At 50.5% G+C, this 16,874-nt stretch overlaps 1 protein-coding gene across 1 annotated transcript in view; it reads right to left on the reverse strand.

Annotated features, from left to right (window-relative positions):
* Nucleotides 1-318: 318 nt before the first annotated feature.
* The window catches only part of HROB (homologous recombination factor with OB-fold), a 28,995-nt gene continuing 12,439 nt past the window's right edge, over nt 319-16,874 (reverse strand). The window contains exons 4-12 of the mRNA XM_036339595.1: nt 12,813-12,863; nt 8,789-9,937; nt 7,242-7,325; nt 6,135-6,275; nt 5,454-5,562; nt 5,231-5,316; nt 4,764-4,889; nt 3,298-3,415; nt 319-940 (exon numbers count right to left, since the gene is read on the reverse strand). Coding sequence (XP_036195488.1) covers nt 849-940; nt 3,298-3,415; nt 4,764-4,889; nt 5,231-5,316; nt 5,454-5,562; nt 6,135-6,275; nt 7,242-7,325; nt 8,789-9,937; nt 12,813-12,863 — 1,956 coding nt within the window. The 3' untranslated portion in view covers nt 319-848. The remainder of the gene's footprint in view (nt 941-3,297; nt 3,416-4,763; nt 4,890-5,230; nt 5,317-5,453; nt 5,563-6,134; nt 6,276-7,241; nt 7,326-8,788; nt 9,938-12,812; nt 12,864-16,874) is intronic.

The raw sequence follows: 16,874 nt of genomic DNA on the forward strand, positions 1-16,874 counted from the left end.
TGGAGTAAATGTGAATAACGTATGGACTTCAGTTAATAATAATGTATCAGCACTGGTTCTTGGGGACAAAGCTACCATACTAATATCTCATGATAGTAAGACGAGAAACTGGGTGTGGGGTATTATGGGAACTCCCTGTAATATCTTTGCAATGTTTCTATAAATCTAAAACTGTCCAAAAGAAAGTTTATTAAAAAAAGAGAGAGAGAGAAAACGAGTAGCCTAGCTCTGCTTGGTCAAAGCACCACTGGCAGAGTGAACAGGGCAAGGAGCAGTGAGGAAGGAAAGGAGAGAGGCAGGTGAAACAGGCAGCTGCTTTATTTCAGAACAAGATACCACAGCCACGCCCCTTGCCCCGCACCTGTGAACCTCGGACACAGGTAAGCTGGGCAGCTACAGGCCTCCAGAGACAAAGCAGAGGGAAGTCTGAGTGTGCTCCTCCCCTGTCCACAGGGACAGAGCGCCACGGCTGTGGTGTGGCTCCTCCCAGCTCCTCAGCTGTACAGGGCTAAGGAGTAAAGGCACCAACCAGATCCAACGTCCTGCAAAGTCAAGATGAGGTGGGAGGGCGACACACCTTCCCTGTTGGCAGGAGCACAACGATGCGCCCAGGGCTTGGCAGACAGCAGGGCAGGAGAGCCAGTCTTGGGCCGAGTTCTGGTATGCCCACGAAGACCCAAAGTGACGACAGTGCAGATTCCAAGGGACAAGGGTGTTCTCGGGGAAGGCATCCAGGTGGGAGCAACCACAGAAGTCCCGAGCTTTGCCAATCTCCGATCATGCTGGTCTTCCTCCCCTTGGGCATGATCAGACACCAGAGCCTTGCCTGAGGCTCAGAGGCTGTCTGCTCATGGCGGGTGCCCTGCCTTCGGGCAGTCCCACGTGCCGGTTCCACAGAAGAAGTCCTCAGGGAGCTCACTCAGGAGTCCGTCCAGGTCATCTGCAGGAGGGATGCAGAGGATGGGAAGATTGACAAGTCCAAGGTTCTTGCCATTTAGGAGGGCCCGGACCTGGCAGCACAGTTAGGAGGTGGCTCTCCCTGGGCAGTGGTGTCTGGGCCAATAGGCCTAGGGCTGACCTGACCTCCATCGTCCCTCTGTTCCCCACATACTCACAAATGACAAGAGGCAGGAGCCCATCCTGCTGAGAAAAAGGCTCCCCTTGGGCCTCAGTGGTTCCTTTTTAAATTTTATTTTAAATTTATTGATTGATTTTAGAGAGGGAGAGAGAAACATCGATTTGTGGATTCACTTATTTACGCATTAATTGGTTGATTCTTGTATATGCTGACTGGGGACTGAACCCGTAACTTTGGCATATCAGGATGACTCTCTAACCAACTGAGTTACCCAGCCAGGGCTGGTTCCTCTATTTCCATCCAGAGGCACAATGTCTGAACGGAAAGGCTTCTGAGGTCTCCTGGTGCAACCCTCTTCCTGGACAGAGGGAGGAACAAGGCTGGGAAAGCCATCAGATGTGTTCAGAATCACAGTCCATTCATCTGGCTTCTCCTCTGAAGCATGGGAGATATTATCCTGTCCCCCAAAGGGCCTCTGTGGAGGTAGGGAATAAAAGTAACTGTTCCTGCCCTGGCTGGTGTGGCTCAGTGGATGGAGCATCGGCCTGCGGACTGAAGGGTCCCAGGTTCGATTCCGGTTAAGGGCACATGCCTGGGTTGTGGGCTCAATCCCCAGTAGGGGGCATGCAGGAGGCAGCCGATCAATGATTCTCTGTCATCATTGATGTTTCTATCTCTCTCCCTCTCCCTTCCTCTCTGAAATCAATAAAAGTATATTTTTTTTAAAAAGTAACTGTTCTTGACTAGTCCTCAGGTGGGGTGATTGTGAATGAGAATTTGGAAACTGAGCTGACCTCAATAATCGCTGTTGCTCCTATGATGGTTAGTCATAGCAGCGAACACTTAGTGCTTGCTCTGTACCAGTCACATACGTTACACTCATCACTGCATTCACACCGCACAGTACCCCTTCCTAGGGCATCACATGGTAGTTCCTGTTATAATCCCCTTTACCTGAAAGGACAGGGTTTAAAGAGGTCAAACTGCTTGCTCGGGGTGAGCATACTCAGGCTCCACCTGATGCCACAGTCACAGTTTCAATAGAAACTCCTGCTTCATGGACGGGGTCAGGCAGCCGTAGGAGGAAGTCAGACTGGAAGCTACACCTGCAGAGCCCAGCTCCCAGGCTGGCACCGAGCACACAATGAACACTGCTGCTAGAAGGACAGTCAGTTTGGGGCACTTACGCTTTAATTAAGGTGACCAGCACTGTTCTCAGAGAAGCAGGACTGGAATTTGATTATAACCAAAAGGTTGCCCCTCACTAGCTACATTATGACTATTTGAAGAAACACTATGTTAAATGAAATGAATAGTCAGGAAACGGGGAAGCAGAGTGAGAATTAGTATTTGTGTCTCCGAGCTTGTCCAGCCACCACTAGCAGCTGCCTGCTTGGCAGGTCTGCCCTTACAGGGGAGATGTGATACCAGCTGCAATATCCTACAGGCAACGTCTTCACTCTTATTCCATGACCCCAGAAACCTTCTGATGATGGTTTGGTCTGTCATCAAGCTTACTTACAAGGATAGAGTGCAAGTTTCCAGAGAAGTTTCTAGCATAAGAAATACTTCTTCATAGGCTATAACTAAGTGGGCTTTGCGGCTTATCCATTGGTCTACTGTGAATCTGGTCAGGATGGGAAACCTGCCTCTGTGGTCTGGCCATCAGCCCACAGAAGACTCAAGGGCGGCACAAGGATGGTGTCAGTCCACCTCCTCCTTTTTTTTTTTTTTTTTTAAATATATTTTATTCAGTTTTTACAGAGAGGAAGGGAGAGGGATAGAGAGTTAGAAACATCGATGAGAGAGAAACAACGATCAGCTGCCTGCTGCACACCCCCCACTGGGGATGTGCCCGAAACCAAGGTACATGCCCTTGACTGGAATCGAACCTGGGACCCTTCAGTCCGCAGGCCGACGCTCTATCCACTGAGCCAAACCGGTCAGGGCTCCACCTCCTCCTTGTGGCTAACAGTACATGGCCTGGAAACAGGGGGTGACCAGTGAGCCACACTCTACTTGCTCTATGTGGCCCCTATCACACTGTTAATTATTTTGTGGCCTCCAGGTTTGCCAGAGAGGGCACCCCATCTGATTTCTGTAAGATTCCATAAGATCCAAAGATTAATGGGAGGAACAAGATGCAGCCAGAAGAATTTGGCGGAGCAATTCAAGAGGAATAGAATTTCCTCTGTTCCCGGGAGGGCTGATTGTCTTACCTGCTTCCGGGGGTACTTCTTGCAGGAATGCCCCTGCCTCTGGGTTCTGTGCTGCTCTGAGGTCTTCCCCAGGCTTTGCAGTCTCATGCTGGAGGCTGCCATGGAAGCTACCTGGCTCCTGGGGACACAGGATCTTGTTACCAATGCCCGTGCCCCTGAAACCCCCCTGGTTAGTACTAGCTCCACCAGACCACCTCAAAGGAATAGGTGGGGGCTTAGGAAAGATGGGACGAAGGACTGTGGCAAGGGCCAGTCACCCATGCCCATTCCAAAACACCAGACATCCAAAACAGCAGATAATTAAAAACACAAAACAGAAACAAAAAACCTTTCTGGCTGATTTTCTTTCCTAATTCTATTTTGTTTTTAATAGTCAATAATTTAATATGGCCTCATGCGCCCTGAACCTAATTCTATTTTTATCTGATATTTTAGGGAATCTATACAACTGGAGCAGAAAGTAAAGGGGTCATTCAGAAATATGTTGAGGAGTTAGTCTGGGATTAAGAATTAGCTGTTAATCCCCAAACTAGCTAATATATGGACAGGTAATTAAAACTTGTAACTAAATCATTAACCATGGTTAGCTCTGGGGAATGGGAGTGGAGAGGTTAAATTTCATGTTTTGCTTTATTCTGTACCATTTCAATTTTTTTCAATGAGTATTGATGACTTTAAATTTAAAAGAAAAACAAAGATTTTTTTTGAGTGAGGTGGAAGGTTAAATACAAAGATGAGGGAAATGGAAGTTGCAAGTTAGAACTAAGGGTGTAACTTGACTAGAAGCCACTGATTCTAACCCACTCGTTTTATAGATGAAGCAATAGCAGGAGAGAAGCTAGGACTTGCCAAGGTCACATTACAAATTGCCAGTACAGTGGGGACATGACCCAGGTCTCCTGACCCTGGGCCAGGCTGTGACACCAGCCCAGGATCCCAGGAAGGGTGGGAGTGGCCACAGAGGAGATGCTGTGCCAAGTCAAGGCCGGGCTCTGCTCACAGCCTGGAGTAGAGTTGTCCGGAAGCCCAGTCTCCCTCAGTTCCCAAAGGGGTGTCCCCACCTGAGTTCTGTGCGGGTATCCCCACACTCAGCAAAGGGAAGATGCAGAGCAAGTGCTGGCTCACCGGACGGGCCACTTGTGGCTCACTGTTCTCTGCACTGCCACCTGCAGTAGATCTGGCCCTCAGTCACTCACTGACCCTCCCTTCCCCCCATGGACCCTCAACTTGTCAGGTCTCAAGTGACTCCAGTTTCTCCAATGTTCAAGTCTCTCAGGGATCACCAAGAAGCCAGCTATTCTTCTAGGTCCTGTTACTGTGCCATCTGGCAGGCAGCTGGATCAGGGACAGGAAGAGATGGCCCTGTCCCCAAAGGCATCTCTTCAGCTCAGGGTGGAGGGGAAGAAATCAGAAGACCCGGGCAGAAAGTGGCTCTACCAGTCCCCATTCCATCCCGCTCTTCTTACCTTGGGGAAGGGCTGAGATGACCTGAGGAGGTTCCCATCCCCAGAATCTGGGCTGTAAATATGGACCAGGTTGTTGGGCGTCACATTGAGGTAGTGGTTTCGGAGCGAAGGAGAGAACACTCCAATCTGGAGTCAAGGAAGGGGAAGGTCAGTGCCCTGCTGAAGCACTAGATGCTGCCCGATGGCCACCTGGTCCCCACTTGTTTCTCCCTTCTTAGTCTTTGCACGAGGATCACACAAATCATCCTGCCCAGCCCTGATGTCAGAGCGGAACCACTCACCACACCCTCCTCCCCCAACAGCACAAACCCCATCCCGTCCACCCCCAAAGAACGGGGTGTGTCTTTACTCAGCTCCAGTAAGCCAGGGTCAGCGCCAGTCCAACAACTCCTTGCCTGGCACTGGGAGGGAAGAGCCACACAGACAGCGGGGGCCCCCAGGGCGGGCGGGGCGAACAGCTCCCATACCTGCTTTAGCAGCAGCACGGAGCCGGGCCTCAGCTCATTCTGGCGGGTCTCAAGCAGCAGCCTGTGCACCGTGCCCTGCATCTCTCCTGCAAAGGCATGGCCCATCAGTGTCGGGGTCAAGGGCAGCACAGAGACTGGTTGGGCCCTGGCTGGGAAGTGGGCTGCTCACTACTTCCATTTTCTCATCTACAAATGGAGACACTCCCGGGACCGAACTCCTCACCCGTGGGGTCCTTGAAAACCGCACTGGCGTCCATCGTGCTCCGAGTCAGGGACTTGATCATCACTGCCATGTTGGGGACCTTGTTCCTGGGAAGCTGCTTCAGGGCTGCCTGGTTGCAAGGAGAGGTATTTGCTGAGCCAGCCACGTCCCAGTTGTAAGATTCCCAAGTGTGCCAGGGCAAACTGGAGGGTGGCGGGGGGAGGGGACAGAATACAGGTGTGGTGATGATCTTCCCTTGTGGAGGGCAAATTAGCAGTTTAAAGGGCTCATTTCATCTCCCTCTGGCAGACCTTCATTTCTCTCCCCCGCCTCCTTTTTTCATGTCCATGTATTTATGTAGAGCTCTATCATGTTAGGCCACAGGTAAGGATATGTTAGCACATGTACTAACATGTGTCTGCATGTGACCCTTGACCTCTGGGGAGCAGTGTGCTTACTCCCCGATCCAGGGCCTGACTGTGCAGAGACATGCCCCTAATGCACTCTCTCCTTCTGCCCGCGCCCAATACTGTGATGACAGTGGAAAAGTAGGTGAATGAAAGATAACTGAAGGGACTTCATGCTGCCATTCAGAAAAAGGCCTGGTAGGAGGGCGCAAACAGAAGCCCCTTTGTAAGGTGGAGCAGGTTGGTGAAGAAGACAAAAAGGTCTTCCTTTTGGTCTCAGCACCCAGGACCTTACCTTCCGCAGCACCATGACGATGCTGTAGGTACAGAGGAAGCAGGTGGGGTCTCTCTCATCCAGGCCCAGAGCAGATTTCATGGTCAGCCAGGGCCCTCGCCCGAAATCCTCTTCCACGGATGTCTGGGAACTAGTAACCATCTGGCACCACAAAGCAGAGGGGGAGCCTGCATGAATGGTCCACCTCGTGACAGACCTCAGCTGAGACAGGATGGAGGGGGGACGAGAAAGGGCGAGTTCCCCGTAGCGTGGTGGCCAGAGTGTCTTCTGTCTCTCTCTAAGGTCAGATGATGGTAGGTGAAATCTTGTTGTATCACAATAACATCATACTTAGAAACAATAGCAGAGGCACCCTTTCTTTTCTTTTATATTAAATCAGGTCCTGACTTTAATTATATTGAAGCAAAAGGCTATCCGTGCTTGTCTCTTGTATCAGACTGGAAACGTCTCGGGCTAGAGAACGCCCACATACATTTATAGGCTTGCAGAGTGCCTCAGCATTCTGAAACCTGTCATATTTTATTTGGGATGCCTCTGGCTTTAACAATTAGCCCTCTTAATCAAAAAATGCTTTGATTCAGATGAGTATTTATTTGGATCTGAAATGGGCTGGTTGGTCTGTGGAGCTGCAGTAAAGAGAAAAACTACCATAGAGAATTAGAAGCAAAGTAAGTCTGAGGGCAGAGCAGGTCAACCAAAATGCCAGGGAGGAGGGAGGCTGAGTCTCACCTACCGAAAGGCAAGATGGAGGCAGATCCCTCTCAGCTTAATTCTCAGAAACCTGAGAAGTGTTCCTGAGATACAATTTCCTAATACTTATTCATGCTTCTCCCGAGAAAAGCTGGCGTTCGCTGGGCCTTTCCTCGTAGCTGGGGAAGAAAGCTGGCTCATGGCATCGGTTATCACCGGCTGGCATCAGGATAGGCTTCACCTTATGCCACTAAAATTGCCACCTCCCCAAACTGCCTTTCCCAACTCCCCTTTCGTGTGTGACCCCAGGGGAAGGCCTCGCAGCATCAACTCTGATTCTCAACTCCTGAAAGATGCAGGGATGTCCCTCACTCTTAATGATGCCCAACAAGTTGACATTTGCACAGAATTCGTTACCTCTGTCCGGAATTTAGCCAGAGCGCCATGAGTCGGAGTCTGGGGCGTGGAAACCATGATCTCCTCCAGATTTTTCCCACTGAACTACACGGGGAGAGAGAAGGGGGTGAGAGCAAGCTCAGCAGCTGTTATTTACAAGCGGAGCTTCTTGTCTGGGTTACATAATGAGTTCAGGAAACTATCAGGGACAATTAACACATATTACAGCTCTCCTAACAAAGTCTCAGGAGCCTCACTGGCAGCTCAAAAAAGACGCTTTGGGGATAGTTTTGGGAATGTGAGGAAGATGGAGCTGGCCCAGGAGCAAAACCCAGAGCTTCCTGAAGGGGGCGATGACCTGAATAGAGAGGCCAGTGATATGCAAAAGGACAGCTTTCCCCAACTCCCTCTCCGGGACCTAATCCTTCCCTGCAGATTTCCCGCCAGGAGGAATGTATATGGCCTCCTTGGATTTCTCTTAAAGTGCTAGGAAAGAGAAACTAACAGGTAGGAACTGTCTCCAACACCTTTAAAATGATAGGAAAGGGCTGCGCCTACCATGACCAGACCAGATCCTCGGAGTCCAATGGTCTAGGATCTGATTCAAGACTAGTTTGAGGGGTCCTGTCCCCCCACCTGGAGCCAGGCTGAAATCCAAACTCCAGCACAGCCCCAGCTTCCCCACGTGGATCCCACACGCCAGTCACAGCAAACTGTCCCATGGCCCCCCGAGAGCATCCTGCTCTCATGCCTCTGTACCTCTGCACAGGCTCCTCCTGTCTTCCCACTGAAATGTCCCCATGCCCAGCCTTCTGACACACCCGTTAGCCTGCTTGTCCATCCAAAGCCCGCTCAGCAGGCCCAAGGAACCCAGTCTCTCTTAGTACCCAGAGATGACCTCTACTCACACTGTGCATTTTATGTATAATTGTTTGCATTTCTTTCTTCCCCTAGAAGAAGCTCCTCAGGACAGGAACCATTTCTATTTTAATCTGCATTCTGAGTTCCAAGCAAATTGCCCAACTTAGCAAATGTGAGGGAATATTCCTTTCTCAGTGCTAGCAAACAGCAGTTACTCAACAAACATGAAAACTGTGACGTTCTCACCCAGCTGGCGTGGCTCAGTGGCCGACCTATGAACCAGGAGGTCACAGTTCAATTCCAGGTCAGGGCATATGCGGGGTGGGCTCGATCCCTAGTGTAGTGTGGAGCATGCAGGAGGCAATCAATGATTCTCTCTCACCATTGATACTTCTATCTCTCCCTCTCCCTTCCTCTCGGAAATCAATAAAAATATTTTAAAAGAGAAAATTGTGAAGTTCTCAGAGCCTTAAGCACCCCTATCATGTGTGGTTTTCCAAGCATTCAATTCTTCCTTCCCACTTCTTTTGATTCTGCCACAGATTTGAAGCCCCCCGCCCCCCCGCACTTCCTTCCTTCCTTCCCTCCCCCAGGAGTGAAGATATTCTGGGACTGGACAGTGCTGCAACTCTGCTTCTCTCCTTTGCTCTCCTCCCCCCAACATCCTGGAGGGCTCTGGCTTCTGCCAGGGAGAAGCTGTCACTCACTGGGTGAGGCAGGATGCCTGCGGGGCCAGGGAAGCGGCGTGTTTTGGCTCGGGTGGTGGTGCGCGCGGGCGGCTGGGGTGTCCGGTTGGCTGCAGTGACCAGCTGTACCAGGTGGTTGGTGACTATGGGTGTCTGCAGCGCTGCCTGGGGACCCTTGGGGGTGCTGACAGGAGACTCAACTGAAGACAGTGGAGCTCGGGGTTGTAAGGGCCCCCGAGGGAAAAATCCAGAGCCAGTCCTTGAGAGAGTAGAACAGCTTGAGTTGGGAGTTCGTAGAAAATTAGGTTTGCCACTTAAGTGGGCATTTGGAGATTGGAATGGCTGACTGGGGACACGATTTTGAGGGCTGCTCTGAACAGGCCTCCCGGTAGCTTGGAGAAGCTGGGGTCCTCGAACTGGGGAAGCTTTGGGGCAGACCTCCCAGTGGGTTTGCTGAGCGGGAAGTGTCGAGGCAGTTGGGATAGGCAGGTTACCCATGGCACCCGTCCTCAAGTGGGGCTGTGGAGTCCTACAGTAGACGGCAGGATCTGGAGGCTGACCCTGGGCTGATGTGATACCAGTTATGTGGGTGGCAGGCATGGGGCCCTTTTGGCAAGATCTGCTCAGAGCAGCCACCCGAGCCTTTTTAGTCAATATTGAGTCTTCCTGCTGCCCAGTGGGCAGGATTCCTGTTGCCTCACTGTTAACTCCAAGTTCCAGCTCCATGCCAGGCCCTCCCAGTTCCATGCTTGCCAGGACCTTATCAAATTCATCTTGCTCAGGTCCCTCGAAGCCACCAATCACCTGCTGCTTGTTCTCAAAGGTAAGCAGGGGGTGGGAGGCTGAGGACTGTGGTCTTGCTGGTTCTTTGAGCACTTCTGTCAGTGTCACTCTTCCCTGACTGCCAGTCCAGTTGCTGGGAGAGGCGACAGGCCTGAGGAGGGCTGTTCCTGTGGAAGCGGCACCCCTGCTGGAGGCAGGAAGGCGGAGTCCCAGGGCTGGTAGGTCCAGAGCCTCTGAGGAAGCAGTAGGGCATGATGGCAGCTGCCCCGAAGACCGTGCCTGCACCGTGTCCTGTGGCCTGGAAGAGGCAGGTCGGAGGCACCCAGCATTCACAGGCCCCGCGCCAGCAACTTGGTTCTCTGCATCTTCCACAGCAGACAAGAAATCCTACAAAGAAGCAGAGACAGTGAGAAATCAAGAAACGCTCCGCTTTTACTGCTAAGGCACGTGGTGTGTATATATGTGCAGCTACACAAAAGCAAGAACCCAAAGCATGAAAGGCAATGGTGGAGTCTCTCACCACGCTTGATCTTGCCCTTGAGCCCACTACCTCCAGCTTCTACCAGAAACATTCACAGGCTAAGTCTTCAAGTAGCTTTAGTCAATCTTGGGTGGGCGTTGGGAAGTGGGGGGTGGGCAGTGGTGGCAGTTGGGGGAGCAGCAGGAGAAGTAAATATACTAGGGCACGAATGAGTCAAACAAATCCCCCAAGGTCACAAGGAGTCTAGCTTTCTGCTATCCAGCCTGTGAAATAGGGATTTGTCCAGCTGGTCATGCTGCTTGTCCTTACCCCACCACACACACACACACACACTCACACACACACACACACGGCCTTCAGTAAGCCAGAGAGGCCTAATAGGCAGCAGGTAAATATAGCTTTACAGGCAAGTTAAATTAAGTATGGGTTCCAGTTGGGAAGCAAGGTGAGACTGACATCTTCAAGGGCAACAGACCTGTTCCGAGGGTGTTTTTGAGTCAGAACTGCTGATTTACCTGACAGGAAGGTCCCGCCGCCCCCACCCGCTGCTGCCGCACTGGATTGTCTGGGCTACAGAAAGGTTTTTTCCTGCTTTGTGTATTAGCATACTCCAACACCACTGCCTTAGGATTTAACAAGAATATTAATAACATTAGAATTATTGTAGCAGTAAAAGACTGATGACCTTGGGGTTGATGGATCCCTTTTCCCAGGAAGACCTCACTTTCAGATGTGATGTTATCTGCCTTGGGGAGGGGAAAGGATCTGGTCATGGATCAGAAACTTGAGCTGTCAGAGTTCTTCACCCTTAATTTCACTACTGGCCTAGCAGCCCTACCATCACCTGGAAAGACTCAAAAGGGTCAATTGAACAGTCACCTTTTCTGTAATCACACATCTCTAAAGCGAAAAGACAAAGACAAGGACACATCTTCTTGACAAAGCTGGAAGTTTTGAATTATTTGTAAAAATAACAGCCCAAGTCCCCAAGTGATAATAAAAATATCTAACATTTGAAACCTCACTAGGTGTCAGGTATCATGTAAATATTTTACCAGAATTTTTTCAGTGAATTCTCACATTGGCCCTATGAATAGGTACTGTTATTATTCCTGGTTTTTGGAAGCAGAACCTAAGACTCAGAGAGGTTAAGTAACTTCACAGAACCACAACTAGAACCTATATGTGCCCTTGTCACTATATCATAGGGCCTCAATGAATGATCTTTTTAAAAATTGTGTGTTTTTTTAAGAGAGATAGAAACATCGATTGGTTGCCTCCTATACACCCCCAACGGGGGATCTAGCCCAAAACCCAGACATGTGCCCTGAGCAGGAATTGAACCGGTGACCTCTTGGTGCATGAGAAGGCTCAATCCACTAAGCCACACTAGCGAGGCCGGACTGATTTTGAAGAGGTCTGACAAAGATTTTTCCCCTTAGAACCTCATGGTCCAAAAGCCTCTGAGGAACGAGGGTATGGGGGTGGGCTGCCAGAAAGGTCCCCGATGCAGCATGCACAATCGTACTCAGCACAAACTTGACATCTGGGCAAATTCTAAATGTGATTTTTAAAGCAAAGCACTGGGACACAAAAAGTAGGTTTGAATGGCTTGTCATTGATAAAATAGAATAATTTTATTCTATAAACGTAGTTTAGTCATTTCCATGTATGTTAAGACTCAAGTCAGGGGCCAAGACCTCATCCTGGCTGTTGGTGCTTTATTCTTAAGCAGGTTAATTTACCTTTCTGGGCTTTACTCACTTAAGTCCTACTTCTCGGTATAAAGGATTTGAGGTAGAAATTTTGGGCCTCCCAAATGAAACTATATCCTTTGGCTCTGAGTGGGAAGAGAGCTATGGAGGTCACTAGTTCAGTAGTCTCTGTCTGTACCTGGAGGTTAGAAATACCCCTGCCTGGGTCCATCCCAGAAAATTCTGATTTAATTGGTGTAACAGGGCCCTCATAGGGGTGATTCTAATGTACCAGCTTCAGATCTAGTCTAATCCCTATCTTCTGAGGAGAGAGGGATGGAAAGAACGTGTGAGGCAGAATGCCTCGCATGCTGCAGAAGAGAAAATGGAAGGCCAGAGAATGAAGGCCAGTTGGTGACAGCAGGCCTCCTGCCGTCCAATAGCTGTGCTGTGTCTGGCTCTCCATCAACTTTCTTCCTACTTCAAGCATGTCATCAAGAAGATGAACCAGCCCTGGCCATACGACTCAGTTGATTGGAGCATTATTTTGTGCACCGAAGGTTTGCGGGTTTGATTCCCAGTCAGGGCACATACCCAGGTTTCGGGTTTAATCGTCAGTCCGGGAGTAAATGGGAGGCAACTGATGGATGTTCCTCCCTCACATCGATGTTTCTCTCTCTCTCTCCCTCTCCCTTCCTCTTTCTCTAAAATCAACAGAAAAGCATGTCCTTTGGTGAGGATTGAGAAAGAAAAAAACAAAGAAGGGGAGTCAAATCATCTACAGACACAGCTTCCAGGCAGGGGCCCTTATAATTTACAGGTATGACAATCAGAGAGCTCACCTCTCTGGCTTTTTATTTCTAAGACAGTTAAATAAGTTGTTTACATTTCGCATTATCCCCCAGTCTCTCACAGACAAAAATAAATGTATGTATCAAGTAAAAGGAGATGGGGGCAGGTTGTTTCAAAATGTTCTGAGCCTGGTGTTTACATCTTTTGATTAATTTCTCTTTATTGTTGAAAGTATTACATATGTCCCTGAGTATTGACATCTTAAGACCCCCTCTGTTCACCAACATTTCCTTACCTCGTCTTCAAACTCCTCATCCACAGCAAACAGCTTCTGCAAACCGCATGCCTGAAAGGAAAACATAGCAATTGAGGTTGGAGGAGAAATGCCATTTGCAAGTACATTCTGTCCTCACTCTGCTTCTTCCCAATTCTAACAAGACCAGCAGGTGTACTGTTTTTGGTCTGTTTGTTTTGCTAGTGTTGGGGGAGGAATAAGGGATGAGAAGAGGTGGGATTTACTTAGAGACTTAGATGATTGCAAATCCTTTCTCCATAAAACCACCCACTCGGGTCCGTCTGCATTAACCTTGGAAGGGGAAGAGGCAAAGGAAAGGCTGCCAAAGGAAGCACGGGTCGTGCTTTAGACTCAGCACCGCACACATGGGCATGAGGATTTTGCAACATCCCAAAGGTCTGGCCTGAGCAACCTTTGTCACACATAAGACACAACCGTAAGTCCAAACATGCCTAGCAGAGGGACCTTTTTGTCTGAAAGCCAAGCCAGGGGTTTCCTTCTATCTGATCCCATGTCCAAAGGCCAGGGTCCCAGAAAGGTGGGATGCCCCAGGACACAGTTCCTGCTTTCCAGGCAGAAGGGCTGCAGCGGCCAAGGGCTGTGCCTACCCTCAGATGCTCGAGCAGCAAGAGCTACGGCCAGGGACTCAGAGCCAAGGCCTGTGCCTGCCCCCAAGGGTCCAAGGATCAGAGGGGACGGGTTGGGGGAAGAGGGTCAGGCTCGGGAGGCGCGACATTTGAGCGCATCGGGAAGGATGAGCAGGAGTGCGCCAGGAAGAGCTGGAAGGCCACGGGAGGGAAACTGAGGCCCAGAGGGCGGTGGGCGCAGAGAGAGCCTTCCCAGGGTCTCCGGGCGCGTCCATGCCAAACCCAGGCTTCCCAACCTCACCTAATTCTCACCCAAACCCTAAACCGGCCCTGCAGCTCGCCCAGTGGAGGGGCTGGAGCCTGAAGGGCAGCTGTCGGCCCCCGGACCCAGAGCCCAGAGGCACGGCATTACCATGGCGACGGCGGGTGCGCTTCCGCCAAAGGGTTAGCCGACAGGCCCCAATTCAGTGGTCGCCGGGGCCTCGGGCGTGGCCCGGGGCGGGAGGGTCGGAGTCCGGGTGACAGTATCTCTGGGGCGAGATCGGCGAGGTCCCTGCGACCCGGGCCGGTGCCAAGACTGGGTCGCCCGGAAGGTGAGGGCCCGAGCCCTAGGTCGCATTCGAAGCCGCCGCCACTCCTGCGTCTCCGCCCTCTTAAAGGGGCGGGCCTATTTTATCCCGCCGACACAAAGGCCCTACATCCGCCAGTCTTCCGCCCCGGTCTTAAAGGGAAACGGTTGGGCTCTCGGTCGCCCTCCAGCGGCCACTCGGGCTGGGTCGGCTGATTCAATAAGCGTTCTGAGGACAGCAAGTTGGCAATTGGGGCGCATTAGGCCCAATCCTGCCCATCCTCCTCTATTGTGTTAAGCACACTAGGGAGTGGGTACTTGAGCATGACTCATTCGCAGCAGAAGCCACCCCGTTGGTTTGCCTGTTCATCTTTCCATCCATCTATCTATCTTGGCAACACATTTTTTAAGTAAAGATGTTCTCGGTCTGGCTCTTTTCATCCTTGGGTGTTTCAGCTGAGATCTCAGATCTTCCCTGGCATCTATTCTCTCCTGTAGCATCCCCCCACCCCCCATCACTATTTTCTTCTCAGCACTTTTCATAATTTATAATTGTCATGGTTTACATCTCTATTATGTGTATTTCTCACTAGAATATGAGGTCCCTGAAGGCAGGGACCTTGTCAGACTTGTTCAAGTTTGTGTCCCCAGCACTGAGCACAATACACAATAGAGTTATTGAATGACACAATGGCTACTATGTATTGAGCACCATGCTTGGTCCTGGGGATAGAGAAAAGAATGACTGCTTGTGCCCTCAAGTTCACACACAAGTCAGGGAGACACAGATCCAAAAAGAGTCCAGGAGATTTGGGCGGAGAGATGGACAGGGGCCTAGGGAGCTGGGAAGGCCAGCTTCTGTCACTAAAGCCTGCTGTGGTTAACGACCCTTACTCCGACCTCAGTTTCTCTTATGCTTGTCATCACAGGGCTAGTCAGAATGACAGCTAGGGCTGCACAGGTTTGAGGATTCAAAAGGCAGGAGGAAGGTCTCTGACTTGAGTTCTTAACCATCTGATCTGAGCCAGTCCTGAATCTTTCCTAGGTTTGTCTGGCCTGGCCTCCCCTCCGACAGCCTATGGCTTCTATCATAGCTTCATGTGGACCCGTTTTCTTGTCCTGTGTCAGAATGGAGGCCAGGATGGCATTGGGGAAGAGCACCTGGACTCCTAACTTTCATCCAAGTTAGCAATCTTCTCAAGGCCTCTGTGCTTCTGAACTGGGGGACAAAATCCCAACCCTCCCAGGTACAGGCCTCCTCTCCTCACAGGAACCCCAGGTACAACTCACCCTGCACCACGGCGGACAGTCCCCGAGACCCAGTTCTAGGGCTCCCAGTGACTCTGACCCTGGTCAGCTCAGGTCGACAGGAGATCACAGAGCCCCGAAGGCCAAGAGGAAGAATGGAAACTCCTATCCACACCATACTCCGCAGCTCCCAGTTTTAACCAATAGCTCAGTTTGTGGTCACAGACATCCTGTGCAGAGTGAGGGGCAGGTCTTACTTTAAAGATTAGGAACCTGAGGCCCAGGGTGGGGAGGGATTCTCTCAGGATCACACAGCCACTCAGTGGTATACCTTCTGGTTGGAAATCCTATGCTTTTCCCTCCATTACCTTTCTCAGTTAAATACATTTAGCATCTGTTGCCCCCACTTCCTGTTAGAACCTAGAGGAGGATGGGGGCAGTGGCTGGAGCAAATGGAAAATGTGGGCCTAGGACATTTTGAGGAGGGCCTGACAGGACACAATACGGAGGTTGCCTGGTATTTAAATATTGGTCGGATAGCTCAGTTGGGTAGAGCATTGTCCTAATACCAAGGTTTCAGGTTCAGTCCCCAGTCAGGGCACATACAAGAGGCAACCAATGAATGCATAAATAAGAGGAACAACAAATGATGTTTCTCTCTCTCCTCTCTCTCTCTCTCTCTCTCTCTCTCTCTCTCTCTCTCTCTCTTCCTCTCCCTTCCTCTCTCAGAAATCAGTTAACAAAAACATATAAAAATATTTTTTAAAAATTCTTCAGTTCTAGCCGGTTTGGCTCAGTGGATAGAGTGTTGGCCCACAGACTGAAGGGTCTCAGATTCGATTCCGGTCAAGGGCACGTACCTCAGTTGCAGGCTCGATTCCTGCCCCAGTGGGGGCATGTGTGGGAGGCAACCACTCGCTGTGTCTCTTACATGGCTGCTTCTGTGTCTCTCCCTCTCCCTTCCACTCTCTCTAAAAATCAATGGAAAAATATCCTCAAGTGAAGATTAACAAAAAATAAAAATTCTTCAATCCCTCCCTGTCACCAGAGGTGACATATAAGATCCCCAGGGTCTACAATGCCCTGGCATCTGCTTCACATCTTGCCTTCAACCAACCTCCCAGTCACGATCAACCCCTCTTCACCCCACTTAGTTTTCATGCCCTAGGTCCCAGGCTGCCTCCTTACCTGCCCCGGGCAGACCCAGGTTTCCTTCTCCTTGGTTCCCTGCACTTGGGGCCTGGCTCCAGGTTGGCTTGGCTTCTTGTATGCCCTGTGTTTTCTTCAGATTTCTTCACACCTCCTTGCTGGACTTCGAGTCCCTACAGGGCAACCATGATGGCTTTTCATTTTGTGAACCACACTTGGCACAGGACCTGGCACATGCAAGACACTCAACAAGCATCTGTTGAATGACTTAATGCCCTTTGTCAGGAGAGAGTGCGAACGAGCCTGAGCAACTCCATACTCACTCACACAAAGGCCTGCAGTTGCTGGATGAGGAGCTTCATCTTCTTAGGGACAAAGGAGAGCAGGCCTGGTGTGTGTGTGTGTGTGCAGCCTTTTTCATTGGCTTTGGAGCTAGGCAAATCTTGGTTCATATTTGACCCTGTTGTTAACTGACTGTGTAACTTTGAGTAAGTTACTTTATCTCTCTGA

The sequence above is a fragment of the Myotis myotis genome, unplaced genomic scaffold (assembly GCF_014108235.1).
Source record: "Myotis myotis isolate mMyoMyo1 unplaced genomic scaffold, mMyoMyo1.p scaffold_m19_p_17, whole genome shotgun sequence".
NCBI lineage: Eukaryota > Metazoa > Chordata > Mammalia > Chiroptera > Vespertilionidae > Myotis > Myotis myotis.